At 39.8% G+C, this 18647-nt stretch overlaps 1 protein-coding gene across 2 annotated transcripts in view; it reads left to right on the forward strand.

The window, feature by feature from the left end:
- DCC (DCC netrin 1 receptor) overlaps positions 1-18647 on the forward strand; it is a 948238-nt gene that overhangs the window by 875814 nt on the left and 53777 nt on the right. For both annotated transcript variants that reach the window (XM_084629005.1, XM_084629006.1), the window contains exons 22-23: positions 6002-6067; positions 13004-13166. In XM_084629005.1, coding sequence (XP_084485131.1) covers positions 6002-6067; positions 13004-13166 — 229 coding nt within the window. The remainder of the gene's footprint in view (positions 1-6001; positions 6068-13003; positions 13167-18647) is intronic.

Genomic DNA, 18647 nt, shown 5'->3' on the forward strand with positions numbered 1-18647 from the left:
ATTTTTCGCACATTAGCGCGAGCCCCACAAACCTAAGTCTGTCTACTTAAGGTGGGAGGCTCACACCCAAGGGCAGTGCCGCCATACCTTAAGTGACGAGACCAGACTCACTGTGACAGAGCCAGGAATTGAACCTGGATCTCCTCAGTCCCAGTCCAGTGCCTTAGTCCCAAGATTGACCTTTCTGTGCATGATAAAGCCTGCAGACTCAGACCAAGTGCATGGCCAAGTTATCACCCATGGGTGCAGGCACATAGAATACTCAGTGGCTTTTGGAATGGGTGATGCTGCAGCTTATATCCAAAGCTGTCTGTGCTAACAATCCTATGGCAGAAAAACTGCTTTTGGTGTGTTGGCACAATGAAGAGGTTTAATTGAGACATCTTTGACTAAATATAATTTTCTTTTTTATGATTGAAAACTGTCAGTACCTCTAAGGAAATACAAGGGTGAACAACCAGGAGGCAATCCCTAACTTTGGCAATGAAGATGTCTATGAATAACATGAAGCGCGAAATGGCAGAGCTGGGCTCTCTTACATTTTCTTTTGCTCATTGTACACTATGTCTGAGGAGTGTCCGTTAGTGTATTGGAGCTTGTTTTGGCAGCTCTGGTGCCTGTGGAGGAAAATCATGTGACCCATAAGAAATGTTTTTTTGTTGAAGTAAAATAGAATGGTCATATTACGGCCTTGCATTGGCTGGTATCCATGCACAGCGCCGAAGGACTTATAGCTGGCATCATGTCTCAAACTATGGCTCCTGGAGGGAAGGAAAATTGCTTACAGCTTCTGTAAACTGAAATAAGACTACTTCTCAATTTTCCCAGGGTTAAATGAGTATAGGGCTGAAAACATTGGTAAAGAAAGGATGTATCTGGGTCAGATGAATCAGATGATGAGTCCTTCATGGAGAGCAAGACATACTATAATGATGTCACTACTCTTCATAGCAAGTACCCATGTATAATATAGTTAACATTAAGGAGAATGGAAGCAATAATTCCTGGAGTGAGAGTACTCTGGACAGGGCATTCTGGGATATCTGAAGTTTGGAGATAAGGGATTTTCAGTAGTTAAAATATAAATGATGAAGCATAAATCAGGAAAAATGAGCTAACAATGAAGAAGTCTGCTAGAGTTACAGCAGGATTGATGCCAGATTTACAAATGCTGGAGAACTGACAAGAAAAAGAAAATTTGTAGTCAGAGGGAACTTCAAGTTTTGTGGCCTTGATGAGGCAAAGTTAAAACATATTAAAAATAATGGTAGTTCAGCTATAGTTGTGGGAGAAGGACATTTTCCAGTGGAGGACTTTAGTCACAGAAGCATTCAAAAGAAGGAGCTAATTGAAGACAGAGGACAAATGGGAAATAGAAATGTCAGAAATCATTCACACTGAAGTGATGTCCAAAGTTAAAACCATCCTTTCTGCATAATTTGAGTGAAAAGTTGGCACTTCTTGAACATATTTCTGCTAGTTTGAATTCTGCCACCCGTTACACAACTCAGAGAAAAACTGCAGAGTACCGAGAACCCAGCCTTGTGCCAACTACATAGATCAGATACTGAGGGGGAAATATAAGGTCTCCACTAAAGAAGAAGAAGTGAGAAAGGTGGGGTTTCATCCAGGGGAAGACTGTACAGGGGAATAGCAACAGTTCTGAGTGTGGCAGAAAAAAAATCACAGTGATATGAGGCAGGCTTAGCAAGGTAGGAGGTGATGTTGTAAGTGCAGAAGGATTCACAAAGGAGGTGGTTTTGTGTGTAGATGAGACTAAGTATGTAGGCTAATGGGAGAATGAGACATGAAGCCAGAATGAAGCACTTGGGCTCAAAGTAGCAATGGACTTGTGCATCATTTTACTTTTCAAAAGGAAGAATGTGGTAAGCTCCACACAGAGCTAGATGAAGAAAGCTTCCAAGAAGGCATGTTGGCTCGAAGTACAGCATTAATAGTCCTGCACCAGCACCATTTACTCTTTAGCATCTAGCTTCCAGCACGCTGTGTTGAAGATTTACCTTACAGCTTTACAACCTCCTAAATGTGTAGATTTCCAAGATAATCAAAATGTTGAATAATTGTGTTTGTTTGTTTATCTTAATACCAGAATAAATCTATATTACCATAAATCCAATTTTAGCTACTGCTGATAGCTAGTTTTGTTGAAATATTGTGTGCTGGGCTTAAGTGTTATTTATTTCTCTGCCCTGTTATCAGTCTAATCAACACTTATCAAAAGTTAGACCATTTGAAAACATTAGCTTTCATGCATAAAACTAAATCATTTTCCTTTGCCATGAAGCTGATTATCCCTCCAAAAAGACATTTTAGAAGCTTTCCTTTTATGAAAGCTTTCTTTTTATGAAAAGTTATAAGATTGTTCCCCCCATCCCTTGCACAGTGGCACAGTTCTCCCTCCCCTACCAGAGCATCCTGGGGCATCCTCCTTTCCCCCAAGAACAGAAGCATGAGAGGAAGGGGTGGCAGCAGAGGACCCCCCATTATTTACCCCAGAAGTTGGGGTGTATTTGCTTAGGTAAGTGGGTATGGCTGCACTCTTCTCTTCCTGCCATACACTGAGTGTTTTCAGAGCTGTCCTAAGCATCTCAGAGAATAGGTCCATCATTGGCTATCAGCCCAGGCTAGAGCTCTGCAGCTCCTCTGGCCTTTCCCCAGCCCTGCTCCACTTTAGGTACCCTGCTCAGCTCCCAACAGTTAGGCCCCTCCCTCTTAACATCTAGAGAAAGAGTGTGTCCTCGTCGCCTTATAAAGGCCAGCTGGGCCCTGGTGTGGCTTGGCCACAGCTGTGGCTGTTTCCCCAATCAGCCGAGGCTTGCTGCTTTCCCTAGCAGCAGCCCTCTCCTAGGTCTGATTTCAAGCCCTTCAGGGCAGGAGTGGGTGACCCCTCCTCTACACAGCAATTCTTGGCGGTAACATCCAGGAAGATGTATAGTGCCGTTTATGCCTTTCAGTGCTATTGTTTCATGATGTGTGCCCACTCAGACCGTCATCACTGTGTTGATTACCTCTGGGTCACATTTTCAAGAATAACTATTACAGTTGTTTTATTTATAATCATACGACTTCAAGAGCTGGGTCTCTAGGTACAAGCCTATATTACCTGTGCTTTAACCTAGCCCTGTAGTAAGTGTTATTTGATCTTTGGAATCCCAGTGTTCCTCTTACTCTGGTCAGGTTCACCAGGGTTTGCCTGTAGGGCAATTCAGTTGAAAATGAACTTAGAAGAAGTCTCAACAAATCAATTCCCTGCCATTGCAGGGGGTTTAGCTGTTGTGGCACCTCAGTCCTTCCTATTCTCTGCCTGTGTGATAGAGTAATTTAGTCTCTGGGAGGTGTAAATTAGGTGTAGCCTAATTCAGATTATTGGGCTCAGTACAGGGATAAGTGGGTACGCTTTGTTGCCTATGATGTGCAGGAGGTCAGACTAGATGATCTGAAGGTCACTTCTGGCCTTAGGACTCTGAAATAGCCATGTTGTTTGTACTTTGCTCAATTACTCAATCCATGATTTCATGAGGATCATGAAACCTTAAATTGGCCTCCAGTTTCTAAAATATTTGTACATCAATTAATGTGACATGTAATGCCTTGAAGAGTGCTAATATCTAAAATTGTAGAGAGGTGTTAAAGCAGACAGCAAGGGCTAGATTTTTAAAAGAGATCAAGTCCCACTTAGATGCCTAAGTAAGGACAAAATTTTAAACAAATACTGAGTACCCACCAGCATCTCCCACTGAGACACCCAATTTACTTGGTTCTATTGACAATTTATCCCCATATATTGAAAGCTGCTAGTGCAAACCCGGGAATATTACTTATATACAGTGCAGTTTTTGTAAATAGAGTTACAGTGCAGCCTACATTCATTTCACTTTTGCCTGTACTTGTTGCAGCTAAATATTGTACAACCTTGCTGTGCAATTATGCTGATTGAAAAGATGATTATGTTGAAGTCACCTATGATGATAATGATCTTACATTTATATAGTTCCTTTCGTTGCAAAGCACTTTACAAATTGATAGACAAAATTATACATAGGAATCACTTCATACTCCCCCAAAACGCAGCTACCTCTGGAAAGAAATGCTGCAACTGTTTAACAATGCACAAATATAATAATAGTGTATGGTAGGAAGTGAAGAAAATGTTTTCCAGCTGCAACTACTGAGGGATTCGAAGTAACTAAACACTAGATACCAGAGCTGGAATTTAATTAGAACATTTGGGGTTAAATGCCCCCATACAACTTTTCTAAAAAGACTCCTGGGTTTTTTATTGTCCAGAATTGGTCATCGGCTCATTTTTATGTCTCACCTGAAAAATGGAAGTAACAGGACTCCATGACTCCATGCTAGGATGCTGATTTATTACGAACTCAGAGGGAAGAATACCATCTACTTAGTCACCTCGCTATCTATTGGGAAAGTACATTACTCAGGCCATGCCGATACTACAGGTGTCTGCTGTATAGCTGTAATGGTTAGGGGTGTGAAAGCGTGCAATCCCACCCTGACAAACGTAGATGTGCCAGCAGAAGCCCCTAATGTAAATGCAGTAATAAATGCAAAATTTCACTTTTACTGGTACAGCTTGTTTTGCTGAGAGGGATGGGGGTGGAATAAGTAATACTGCCAAGAGCACAGATTTGCTAGTATAAGCTGCATCCATATGAGCAGTATGTTACTGGTATAGGATTCCTAGACTGGCAAAGTACTCAGATTCTGTCCTGCACCAGAGCTGCACTACATTCTACCAGTGGTTTATGGTCCTTGATTGATCCTATACCAGTGGAAGATAAACATAGTATAGCAGAGCTCTACCCTGCTCCCTACCAACCCTGACATGCCCCATCTACCAGGAATGGGGAAGGCATAAGCATAGTCCTTGGCAACATCACAGATCCATCACCTGGGTGGCTCAAGGTGGCCATAGCCACCATTTTGAATTTGCCCCTAAAATTGCTTACTGGTATAAGCATACAAAAATTAAGTTCAAAATATGAACTTCTCAGAAGTCAAAGTTTTCCTTATTTTCCACGTTTGTGTAAAACCTGTGAAATGGGGCAAATATTCTTTTCTTAAAAACAACAACAAATATTAATTTTAAAGGAGATTTTTTAGTTTCTTTAAAACAATAATCACTTCATATCCATTTTGAAATTCCTGCATTTTCAATGTAAAAAATGGCAATTCCATGAAAAATAGTATTTCTGGGGATGGAATAAAATGATATATATATATATATATATATTTATATGATAAATAATATTAAATAAATATATTTAAATGATATATATATATATATTTGCTTAATATCTTGTGGAATACTATTTGACAATTTTACAGTGTTCTTACATTCTTCTGACTGGTTTGATTCAATATTAAGTATAGCACCCCAAAGAACATCAGTTTATAAACTAAACTATACAGGGGTTACTTTCCCCATATAAGAATATAATCAAATATTAAACTTATCTTCTGTGGCAAGTAACAGAAGGAATACTAGACACCCAGACACTAGATGAGATGTACTGTCACCTTGTAGAATAATAATGACAATTTACCTGCACTCAAAGAAATGTCAGTTGGGAGCCATCAATGAACATAAGCCGCATAAATGTGAGGGAAGCCCAATATTATGTCTTTCATCTGTGCTATGAACTAACTTTTCCATCAGATCTGTCAGCTTTTGAGGAAGAACATTCTGACTGTTACTACTGCCTCACCTTATTTTGTCCCTTTAACAAGGACTGTTGGAGAAAGAATGTAAAAAGGCAAGCCTCTCAAAGGCTTGAAATTCAGCTTCATTTAAAAGTTGACTTTTATGACAGATTTTCTCATGCACATACAGAATTACTTTTCCCCTCACTGTCTAATGGCTTAAATGTTGTCAGATGGACTCTGTTTCAAGAAGCAGATCACACTTAGATCAGTTTATCTGTCATTCTGTTTCTGACACATGCTTTTCTGTTAACAGGTCGTCATGGAGATGGGGCCTATTGGCCAGTTGACACGAACTTGATTGACAGAAGCAGCCTCAATGGTAAATATAGACTAAACTAGACTCCATCTAATTAAGTTTGATTATTAAGTCCATTTTCAGCAGTGAACCCCATCCTCTCTCTCCCTCCCCATCACCTTCTTCACCACTTATAAGATTGTTCCATTCATATATGGGTGAGTTTCAAAATCCCATTCATAGTATGATAGTTTGTGTTACAGAATCATAGAAATATTGGAATTGGAAAGGGGACCTCAAGGTCATCAAGCCCCTGCTCTGAGGCAGACCCAAGTAAACCTAGCCCATTACTGACTGAGGTGTTTGTCCAAACTTTTCTTAAAAACCTCCAGTCATGGGGATTCCATAGCCTCCCCTGGAAGCCTATTTCAGAGCTTCTATCTACCCTTATAATTAGACATGTGTCCTAACAAAAATCTCTCTTGCTGTAGATTAAGCCCATTACTTCTTGTCCTACCTTCAGTGGACATGAAGAACAATTGATCACTATCCTCATTATAACAGACCTTAACAGAATGGCAGACTGTTGTGTCCCCCCTCAGTCTTCTTGTTGATTTCAGACCAATTCTATAATTTTTCAAGGTCATTTTGAATTCTAATCCTGTCCTTTAAAGTGCTTGCAACCTCTTCCAGCTTGGTGTTATCCACAAATTTTATAAGCGTACTCTCCACTGCATTATCCAAGTATGAATGAAAATATTGAATAGAACCAGACCCAGGAATTACCTCTATGGGACCCCACTAAATACACTCTCCCATTTTGACAGCGCACCATTGATAACTACTCTTTGAGTACGGTCTTTCAGCCAGCTGTGCACCCACCTTGTAGGAGTTTCATCTAGACCACATTTCCCTAGTTTGCTTATGAGAATGTCATGTGAGACTGTGTCAAAAGTCTTTCTAAAATCAAGATATATCATGTCTGCTGCTTCCCCTGTATGCCCTAGGCCAGTAGAGGAAGAGGAATAACAGTTTTGATGAGTTGAAATTATATTTCAGATCCTGTAGTTTAGATAGACATTAACGGATCTTAGTACACTTGAGAGAGGAAGACCAGGTGGAGTTAAGTGAAATTTAAACAAGGCTGATATTGATAAGATTTTGCTATGAGGCAGCCTGCAGTAGTATTACATTCCATTGCCAACTGAGGCACCCCTCTGTAAGCACTGGTGCAAAGTAGCCTGCAAGAGAAAAGAGGTTAAAGGAGATTAAAGAGTAAAATGAAATAGATAATTGAGAAAATTTAATTATCCCTTGGCAGGTTCTAACCATGACTAAATAGTTATTATATGTATTGTAGATTTAGCAATTGTAAACCACAGAAAGAGGAAATTATTACATTTTAAAAAGCATATCAGAAAGGAAGTCCTCTTTTTTTGTGTGTGACAAATTAAAAAAAAATCTTTTTTGACTGTTTCAAAAGCTGACCATCAAAGTAAAAAATAAATAAATCCCCTGTCATATTTCCAGTCAAAAAGATATTCTTTCCCTAGTAGAAGCTTATTGTAAAACCAGTGAGCTATTTTCTTCGTAGGAGATGTTTTAGTTTTATCTCACATCATAAGAACAATGATAAGAAGGAAGTATAAGAAATAAAACAGAGAACCAAAAGATCGTAAAGGGAAAACATCATAAAAAATATTTCATGGCATTTTGTTTCAATGTGTTAAACCTCCTGTTGGCAAATGCAATCTTAATTAAACCTGAGCTGATATAGCAAGACACAAGAGGAAAAGCTGTGGATTACTAAAGATTAACTGAATCTGACCACTATCAACTGAGTTTTAGATATACAATCAACACCTTTTCCTCCCCAGTTACCTAATGGAGCTTTAGTTTTCACATTATTGAACAAATGAGAAGAACAGAGCACCTGAGGTGCTATATAAAGCCAGTCTGGAAAATACACAATTATTGCAAGGCACCTAACTGATTAAGTCAGACTGATTACTTTCCACAGACCAGATAGGGAGGGAATACTGAACTCAGTACCTTTCCTTGAATATATTTTGCCAGCTGACAAATGTATGCTTCATATTTTAGACATAGCTCCTGCTGTTAAAAGGAACTTAGTAATAGTATCTTAAACAAAATCAGATCCAGCTATTAAGTACCCTACTTTGTTTTAGAGTAGCAGCCGTGTTAGTCTGTATCTGCAAAAAGAAAAGGAGTACTTGTAGCACCTTAGAGACTAACAAATTTATTTGAGCATAAGCTTTCGTGAGCTACAGCTCACTTCATCAGATGCAGGCAGTGGAAAATACAGGATTATTAAGTAGGGGGATTTTATATACACAGAGAACATGAAACAATGAGTGCTACCACACACACTGTAACAAGAGAGATCAGGTAAGGTGAGCTATTATCAGCAGGAGAGAAAAAAAACCTTTTGTAGTGATAATCAAGGTGGGCCATTTCCAGCAGTTGACAAGAACGTCTGAGGAACAGTAGGGGGGGGAAATAAACATGGGGAAATAGTTTTACTTTGTGTAATGACACATCCACTCCCAGTCTTTATTCAAGCCTAAGTTAATGGTGTCCAGTTTGCAAATTAATTCCAATTCAGCAGTCTCTCGTTGAAGTCTGTTTCTGAAGTTTTTTTGTTGTAATATTGCCACATTTACGTCTGTAATCGAGTGACCAAAGAGATTGAAGTGTTCTCCGACTGGTTTTTGAATGTTATAATTCTTGACGTCTGATTTGTGTCCATTTATTCTTTTATGTAGAAACTGTCCAGTTTGGCCAATGTACATGGCAGAGGCGCATTGCTGGCACATGATGGGATATATCACATTGGTAGATGTGCAGGTGAACGAGCCTCTGATAGTGATGTGATTAGGCCCTATGATGGTGTCCCCTGAATAGATATGTGGACACAGTTGGCAACGGGCTTTGTTGCAAGGATAGGTTCCTGGGTTAGTGTTTTTGTTGTGTGATGTGTGGTTGCTGGTGAGTATTTGCGTCAGGTTGTGGGGGCTGTCTGTAAGCGAGGACTGGCCTGTCTCCCAAGATCTGTGAGAGTGATGGGTCATCCTTCAGGATAGGCTGTAGATCCTTGTAGAGATTTTAGTTGGGGGCTGAAGGTGATGGCTAGTGGCGTTCTGTTATTTTCTTTGTTGGGCCTGTCCTGTAGTAGGTAACTTCTGGGTACTCTTCTGGCTCTGTCAGTCTGTTTCTTCACTTCAGCAGGTGGGTATTGCAGTTGCAAGAATGCTTGCTAGAGATCTTGTAGGTGTTTGTCTCTGTCTGAGGGGTTGGAGCAAATGCGATTGTATCATAGAGCTTGGCTGTAGACAATGGATCGTGTGGTGTGGTCTGGAGGAAAGCTGGAGGCATGTAGGTAAATACAGGTCACATAAACACCCTATACCGGAAACCTACTGGCCACTAGACTTACCTACATGCTCTCATAAATATAAAGGGAAGGGTAAACACCTTTAAATCCCTCCTGGCCAGATGAAAAACCCTTTCACCTGTAAAGGGTTAAGAAGCTAAGATAACCTCGCTGGCACCTGACCAAAATGACCAATGAGGAGACAAGATACTTTCAAAGCTGAAGGAGGTGGGGGAACAAAGGGTCCTCTCTGTCTGTGTGATGCTTTTGCTGGAACCAGAGCAGGAATGCAGGTCAGAACTCCTGTAAAGAGTTAGTAAGCGATCTAGTTAGATATGCGTTAGATTCTGTTTTGTTTAAATGGCTGATAAAGTAATTTGTGCTGAATGGGATGTGTATTCCTGCTTTTATGTCCTTTTGTAACTTAAGGTTTTGCCTAGAGGGATTTGAATCTGACTACTCTCTAAGGTATTTCCCTTCCTGATTTTACAGAGGTTGTTTTTTTTTTACTTTTTCTTTAATTAAAATTCTTCTTTTAAGAACCTGATTGTTTTTTCATTGTTCTTAAGATCCAAGGGTTTGGGTCTGTGTTCACGTATGCAAATTGGTGAGGATTTTTATCAAGCCTTCCCCAGGAAAGGGGGTGTAGGGCTTGGGGGGGGGCATTTGGGGAGGGGAAACGGTTCCAAGTGGGCACTTCCCCTGTTGTTTTTGTTAGACACTTTGATGGTGGCAGCATATGGTCCAGGGACAAAAGGTAAAACAGTTTGTACCTTGTGGAAGTTTTAACCTAAGCTGGTAAAAATAAGCATAGGGGTCTTTCATGCAGGTCCCCACATCTGTACCCTAGAGTTCAGAGTGGGGAAGGAACCTTGACACATGCCTACAGTGTGTAGTAGAGAAAGAAGTTGCACAGTAAAATAATGGCTTGTTTGGAGGACATTGGACACCCTTGGGGAAGAAGTGCAGAAATACCTAATAATTACATTTGCATTGCTATATGCCAGTTCTGTGAAGCTGAACAATCTTGTTTAAAATCCAAATAATCAATCTGAGGCTTCTTGATTCCAGATAATTCATATTTACTGTGTAGTCTTAAGTCCCTGAGAAAACTGTAGAAAATATGGATGTTTCTAAAGGATATTATGTTGTGTGAAAGATAGGATGAAGGCTGTTATTTAACATGGTGTTCTTTTTTAATAGAAGCTTCTCTAGTCTTTTTCAGCAAGTGTTATATTAAGATGTAAGAGATACTGTAATTTTTTAAAAAAGAAAACCCTTCCTATTGCCTCTAGAAAATATCAATTTGTGGTTTATATAGGTAAAGGTAATGTGTGTGCTTAAATGATTACTGCTGTCTGGATATGTCTTTTAAGTTGTTACGGTGTTTTTTTGAAGTTTCCTGTGCCTATTCCTGTTGGTTGGCTGTTCCTGGCTTCAAAGAGGTCGAGGGGGGTTTAGAGTCCAGGACATCTTGTTTGGAGGAAAATGTGTGAACATGGATTCTGTTACCTTAATAATGATCAGACAAATCCAGTCAGTACTTTATTATATGAATCACTATCCTGGGTTGCAAGAGAAAAATTAAAATAAGCCGTGAACAATTTCCTCCATCTTGTATCAATTTTATACTAGTATTACATCCATGGACTTACCCCTACTTCACTAGTTAAGAATGGAACACCAGACCTGCCATTTGTTTACTGTTTTTATAGGAATAATTATTATTATTTAAGCAGCACCCATGTGCTCCGTACAAGACACAGAAGGCACAGTCCGTGCTCTGTGAAGTTTATATTCTAAGTAGACTTTTGAGGCAAAATTTACTGAAAAGCCTTCAGAAAGGTTCTGTCTTGCAGCTTCTTTATTTTGCTTGGTTTAGCGGATTTTACGGATCTGGGTTAATAGTTGTTGGCTTTATGGAAAAATTGAGTTTTGCGGAGAGAACAGAGGATGGATGCATGAACTAGGGAAGGAGGAAGGGCTAATTTGTTTTACAGTGTTTACTATACATGTCATATTCTTTATACACAATATGGAAATGAAAAACTACTGAATTCCTGTACTAGGTCTTCTAATGACAAAAGCCATGAAACTCACAAGAGCTTGTCGTGTTCCATTGCTTGAAAAAGAACTATGAGAAAAAGTCAATTTATTTAAACAAATTAATTTGTTATATAAAGAAATGACACTACAGTACAGAATGAAGATAGAAAATTACAATAAAATTACATTTATCACTAGCTAAAATGTCAATTTAGAAAGCTTTGACCTTTGTCATTTGCTCATTCAGTTCTAATGAAGGTAAAATGACTTCACAATCACTTTTTTTTTAAGTTACAGATGGGCTTTTGGGATGATGCCGCTGTCTGAAAACTCTTGACAGACTCTGCTCATGAAGTTATTGACAAGTTCTCCAAACTTGAGTGTCATCATCTCTTGGTTTTCCTGAGCTCTTAATCTTTATGGGATCCATTAGCAGACAAAATAACCAAAGTTCATATTGTCCTGCATTAGTGTCTATAATGTATGATCCTGAACCTTCAGTCCTTACTCTGGCAAAAAGTTCCTTTGACCAAAATGCAAATTTTGTTAAATAAAGACTGCATGATTGGGCCATCTCTGGATGGTATGCAAGGGGAGTTTTTCTATGTAAATTATGCAAGAAGCTGTCGACGCAGTTGAAAAATGTGCCATCAACCATGTAGTAGCATCCATAAAAGCTTGTGAGCAAGGGCCCAATCTTTGAAGTCCGTGGTATTGGGATCTGAAACCTGAAATGATGTAACTTAATCATTTGGCGTCCAGTCTTGTCATTCCATTGAATTGACCTCTGTATCTGCTATTATGTTCCAAGTGAAGCGTGATTAACACCTTGCATCAGAGGAGCTATATCAATAAATACAATAGAATATAATGTGTGGCTGATTATGAGCTGAATGGAATCTTGAGAGATGAATCACACATTCAGGTTGGCTAATACACAAGACATTAATTTTCCAGTAAATATCAATAGAGGCTATGAAAGGAATAAAAATGCATATTGCTTTTTTTTTTCAGTTTTAGCTGCTAATAGCAATAATGAGCTGATAGCCATCAACTCCCAGCAGCTGGTCATTAATCTCCAGTAAACGCCTTGCACCTCAGTCCTTACTGCTTCAATATTTTCCTGTTTGCTATACCACTGAAACACAGTGAAACATAAATTTCAGTGCTTTATGACACCATTCTGAACCCACTGTCTGTTTTTAAGTAGAATTCACACACCCCAGACAGGCTTTAAATTGTGCCTTTTTTTATGGGTGGCTTCTGAAGGAGAAGGGGGGTAAATTGTGATCATAATGTGTCAAGTAATTTGTCTTCCTGCATGAAATAAGTTGGCTATTTCTCATAAACCATGACCTTTCATCAATTATGTCAGAGAAGTATTTGTGTGGCATAAAATACCTTTTTTTCCTTGTCTCTCTCAACTGGGGACAAAACTTATCCAGGCAATCTGATGGGCAAAAGGTCTATACCCTGGATCTAGCAGTCTCTGCCAACTGTTGTTGTACATGACATCTGTTTTTTTTACATTCTGTTGTTAAATTTTGCTGCTGAAACTCTCGTCATTTATATTTTTTCAGAACCTCCCATAGGGCAGATGCATCCTCCACATGGCAGTGTAACGCCTCAGAAGAACAGCAACCTTCTAGTAATCATTGTGGTCACCGTTGGGGTCATTACGGTGGTGGTCGTGGTGATCGTGGCTGTGATCTGCACCAGGCGTTCTTCAGCACAACAGAGGAAGTATGTTGCTGTCAAATACCTGAACAAACAGACAAAAAAGTGGCCACTTTTTAATGTCTTTTCTGTTGTTAGGTTTCAAAGATGGTATGAGCAAGGTCCTCAAATGAGCATTTAGAGGATGTGGCATCACAGGCTGAAATATGTAATCAGATCCAGCCACGTTGTGCCACTTAGAGGGTGCAAAAGTTCCAGAAACTGGATGCAACTGGCCAGTGGAGAGAATTTCCCTGTCATATGGGAATTCCCAACTCCAGTCCCTTTGCCACAGATGGCCTACCCTTGATGGAGCACATTGGGAGCACACAGTAGAATGGGAGAGGGTGTGGTGATGCTAAAAAGTAGCTCAAACATTTATTGGGGCCGAGGGCTGCTTCTCAGAATCAGACAGCCAGACCCAGCCCCCTCATGGCCCACCCCATCTCTGTTCAATCAATCAATTCCATTGATTTAAGGAAAAATGTGATCTGTCTGCATGCCTGATAATGCCTTCTAGGTACCAGACTGCCTGACTTGACTTCCTCTCCCCATTCAGCTGAAAAATGGAGAAGTTCAGGCTCAGTTTTCAGCCTGTTGTGAGGCTTTTGTCCTGCAAAAGAAAGTTAACATCTGTTGTTCCTGTTATTCATATATATGTAAAAAATGCCAGAAAACAGCACTGAGACCATTTTCATATATTTTAAAGGGACAGTGTAGGGTGCACCAGAGGTGGCATCTTTCCAAGTTGCCGGGGTGTGCTCAAGCTCCGCTCTGCCCAAGGCCCCGCCTCCCACGTCACCCATTTCCCCCAAGTCCCCACCCTTGCCCCATCTCTTCCCACCCCTGCCTGCTCCCGCCCCATTCCAGCCTCCCTCCCCAGAGTGCATCCCCTCCTCGCTCCTTCTGCATGCCACTGAACAGCTGACTGCAGTGGGCAGGAAGCACTGGGAGGGAGCGGGAGGAGCTGATCAGCAGGGCCCACCAACGGTCATGAGGTGCTGTGAGGAGGAGGAGGAGTTGATTGGGGAGGCTGGCGGTGGGTGCTCTATTTTTTTCCGTGGGTGCTCTAGTCCCAGAAAGTTAAAGGTGACATCTGGCCCTGGTATAAGAAGAAGATATTCCACTGGAGTCACCTAATTTGCCACCGAGTTGGATTTTACCAGTTAATTGATTCAGAATTATACAGTAATTATACTATTGTGAAATAATGAACTTTTTGATATAAAATTTAATCATGTTTTGCGTATGAGGATGACAAATAGTTAGTCTAAGTGCAAGTCAAAAGTCTATTGCATTGATTTTTGTTGATGCTTGAAAAAGAGTGCGAGCAACAAAAGGATGGTCATGGACAGGGTAGGTGTCCTTAGTCTCTGTTTTCCAGAGGCGACAAGGAATAGATTACCTGATGATTACCTGTTCTGTATAAGAATATAAGAATATGTGACTAAATTGTTTCACCGTCTGCTGAAATTAGCTTTGACTTATCAAGCTCAGAGGCAGCGGAGTTTATAGTATAATATAGTAACTGGGAGCCAAATTTCCAAAAGAATTTAGTACCTACACTCAAGGCTGATTTTCAAAAAAAAATCATTCCCTATTTAGACACCAAAATAAGTGTCCAGGTTTTTAGAAGAGCTCAACATGTTGAATGCTGAGTTATTTTGACAATCCGCTTCAACTGTGGGTTCCTTGCTCTTGAAAAGTCTGGCCCCGAAGCTCATGCAAGACAATGGGAGCCTTTCTGTTGACTGCAATGGGCTTTGAACACTGCCGAGAGCTCTTATTGGATTGCTACTGTGTAAAAGAGATTGGAGGATGTGGAGACTGTGTTAACCAAAACCAAACCAAAGTTTCAAAACCTGTGAATGAGATGACATCAAGAAAAGGTTGATTCATGTTGAATATGAGCGAAACCTTCCTAACAATGAAAGTTTTTAATACTGTAGTGTACAGTAATCTCCCAAGAGCAGGGAAGGCCATCCTTGAGGCATTTAAAACATGAGTGGGCAAAGCACTATAAAATATACTGTAGGAAAACACTGTACTGACAGAGGGATGGATTAGGAAACCTAATAGCTATTTTCTGTCTCTGACTTCAGGGAGGAATAATGTATCAGCCATACTAGCTTTCCAGTAATTTAGACCTCTATAAAAAGCAGGAAAGTGGGATGATTAAGAGGTCAGGTTTACGTTGTTCTGTTGTACCTACAGCAGGCGATACAGCTCTTGAAGTACGTTGAATTGCCTCAAATTCTGAAACATCTCAGTAGTCATATCCTCTGTAGTTTCCTGGCATGCACTCAGAACATGGGCACTCGTACTTCCCTCAGGTGGGAACTACATCTGTTTGCCCTCATTGGCCAGTGCCGGGGACAGCCCTGTGACCCATGCTCATGTGCAGCCTTACTATTCATTAATAAAAGATCAGGCAATTTAACTTCTATATATAACACATCTCCCTAGTATCCACATGTATGTGTGAATATATGTATTTATTTGTTTGTCATGGACCAGGACCCCATTGTGCTAGGCACTGGAGAAACACAGAATATAAATACGGTCTCTGCCCCAAAAACCTTACAATCTATGTATAAGACAAGAGACAACAGGTGGAGAGACAGATGGAGGAGTACAAGTAAACAATGAGACAAAATTACATAAAGTAAAGGGCAGTAAATAGAGAGAAAATTAAAGATATTAAAAATATGACCTAGGACTAAAGGTTAAAAGAATTGGCCATGTTTAGACTAGACCAGGGAAGGCTTTCGGGGGACATGGTAACAGTCTTCACAAATGGAAAAGGTTGTAATAAAGAGGACAGTGATCAATTGTTCTCCATGTCCACCGAGGGTAGGACAAAAAATAATCAGCTTTGTTTGCATTGAAGGACTTTAGGTTACATATTAAGAAAAACTTTCTAACAATAAGGATAGTTAAGCACAAGTTATGGAATCCCCATCACGGGATATTTTTAAGAACAGGTTAGACAAATATCTGGCACTGATTGTCTAGATATGCTTAATCCTGCCTCAGCATAGAGAGATTAAATAGATGACATCTTGAGGTTCCTTCCAGCCCTATGTGTTTGTGATTCTACTTTATGCAGTATATAGCCAATCCATGAACTTCACTGCTGCAGGAGTTTGTCAGGATTGGATGGTAAAGGACATTGTGCTTAGATTGTATAATATAATGCTTATTAATGGCCTTTGCAGCAAGCTAAAACCATGAAATCTCACATGTGCAATGTAAATTAAAACCTGAGAAGTTCAAAAAACTCAGGTACTGGCCACTGCAAGAAGCAAGGTACTGGTATAGGTGGACCTCTACTCTGATCCAGTTAGGTAAATCCTCTGTTCCTAAGCCACTCCAGAGCACAGCAGCTAGCTAATAGGAGGTTGTCCTTCAGAAGTTGTCAGGTAGAGAATATGACGTTAGGCATCTGAAGTGGGTAAAGGAAAAATATGAGAAATAAATAAAGATTACCGGCAAGGTACAATTGTAACTGATGGTAGCAAATGTGTACAGAGATAGGAGAAGCTAGGTGGAGACTTAAAGAAAGTAAAATAAAGTTCAGGCGAATAAGTCAGCAGCCACTAGACATCCTCAGTATGTCTCTGCAGTTTTCTCTTGGGATATGTCTTCTGCTTTTTTCCTTTCTCTCTGCATCTCCCACCTTGACATTGCTCATTAGCTGCATCTTATGTTTTTGACTCTTGCCTGCCAGGCATTAGGTTGCATTTGTTGGTGGTGTGAATGGTGGTAGGGAAGACGTGTCATTTCCACTCCTTTCATGGTAACCTGAAGGAAATAACTGAGCTGAAAGTGAAATCACTTCTCATTTGTAAAGAGATTTTTTTCTTACTAGCACCTTTATATCAGCTGCGTTCCTTTTACTGTAGCCTGTTACAAAAACAAAAGTGCAGACAAGTGTTATATGTACGATGCTGTCAGGGCAAATGGGGTGAATTGCAAAAGGCTTCATTGAGCTTCTCTTCTATTTATTTGTCTACAGCTGCTGGGAGATAGAATCCCTATCTGCTGGAAGACTTATGATATGGTACAGTAATTGGTTTAAATCAGAGACAAAAAGCTGTTCTCCTGCAGGGGACAAAACATCCTTTCCAAGGTCTGATGCTAATGAGTTATCAGCTATGTCTTCACTTATTTGCCTCATCCAAGCTAGTGTCTGCATAACAAAAGGCAATGTTTCAGCAAAGTGGAAAGAGCGTTCTTAAAAGATTCAACGTGTACTGTGTCTTAGTGAATTCCACAAGGTGTACTGTATAATACCATACTCTGTCTGTGTGTATTGGAAAGTTTAAAAGTAAAGAGTAGTACATCTTAATTTTTAATTCAATTACCAAAAAGACATTTAAGATTTAATAGTGGTTGCACTCAGCACCAGATATCTTCAAAGCACTTTACAAACAAATGAATGTTCATGACTCCCATGCGAGATAGTTGCAGTAAGTAAATGTTTTATTGATTGCAACTTGATCAAGTAAATAAATGGCAGAGCAGAATTAGAACTCAGGAGTTCCTGGCTCAATGGTCTTTCAATCAGGCCTGTGATGACTCGGTAGATGTATAAAGTGCATTTTGGCATGAATAGCTTGTGTGGCTCAACAGGAGTTGGTATCAGAGGGGTAGCCATGTTAGTCTATATCCACAAAAACAACGAGGTGTCCGGTGACACCTTAAAGACTAACAGATTTATTTGGGTATAAGCTTTTGTGGGTAAAAAACCCACTTCTTCAGATGCACGGAGTGAAAATTACAGAAACAGGCATAAATATATATTGGCACATGAAGAGAAGGGAGTTACCTTACAAGTGGAGAATCAATGTTGAAGGCCAATTTAGTTAGTGTGGATGTGGTACACTCCCAATAATTGATGAGGAGGTGTCAATACCAAGAGAGGGAAAATTTCTTTTGTAGTGAGCCAACCACTCTCAGTGCCTATTCAATCCCAAACTGATGATGTTAAGTTTGCAAATGAATTATAGCTCAGCAGTTTCTCTTTGAAGTCTGTTTCTGAAGTTTGAATAAGAGTTGGGAGTGCTCAACATGTGAAAATCAAGCTGCTGTTTTTCTGATGACTAAATGTGCACCCAAGTTTGAAAATTTTGGCCTCATCGAGGTGTATCTCACATTCCTCACTTATAAATCAGATTATACTTATCCGTTTATGTAAACTGCTTTGAGATCTGCAGATGAAAAATGCTATGTGAATGCTCAGGCAGATTGTTCTGCAATTAATACCATTAAAAATAAAACAGAGGGGCTGCACGTTTTCCATATTTTTAGATTGCTTAAAGTGAGTTTAAATAATGCATCCCCAGTGAAACTTTTTAGGTAGCTGCAACAGAGAGCTCTTGATTTATATTTAAGTTGCATACGTTTTCTGTAACAGCAGATGCACATATGTCTCTGAATATGTGTGCGTGCATGTTTTGTGTACATACACACATACACTGTGTGGTCTTGTAAGGATAGAACATA

This window comes from Lepidochelys olivacea (assembly GCF_965140295.1).
Source record: "Lepidochelys olivacea isolate rLepOli2 genome assembly, chromosome: 5".
Classification (NCBI taxonomy): Eukaryota; Metazoa; Chordata; order Testudines; family Cheloniidae; genus Lepidochelys; species Lepidochelys olivacea.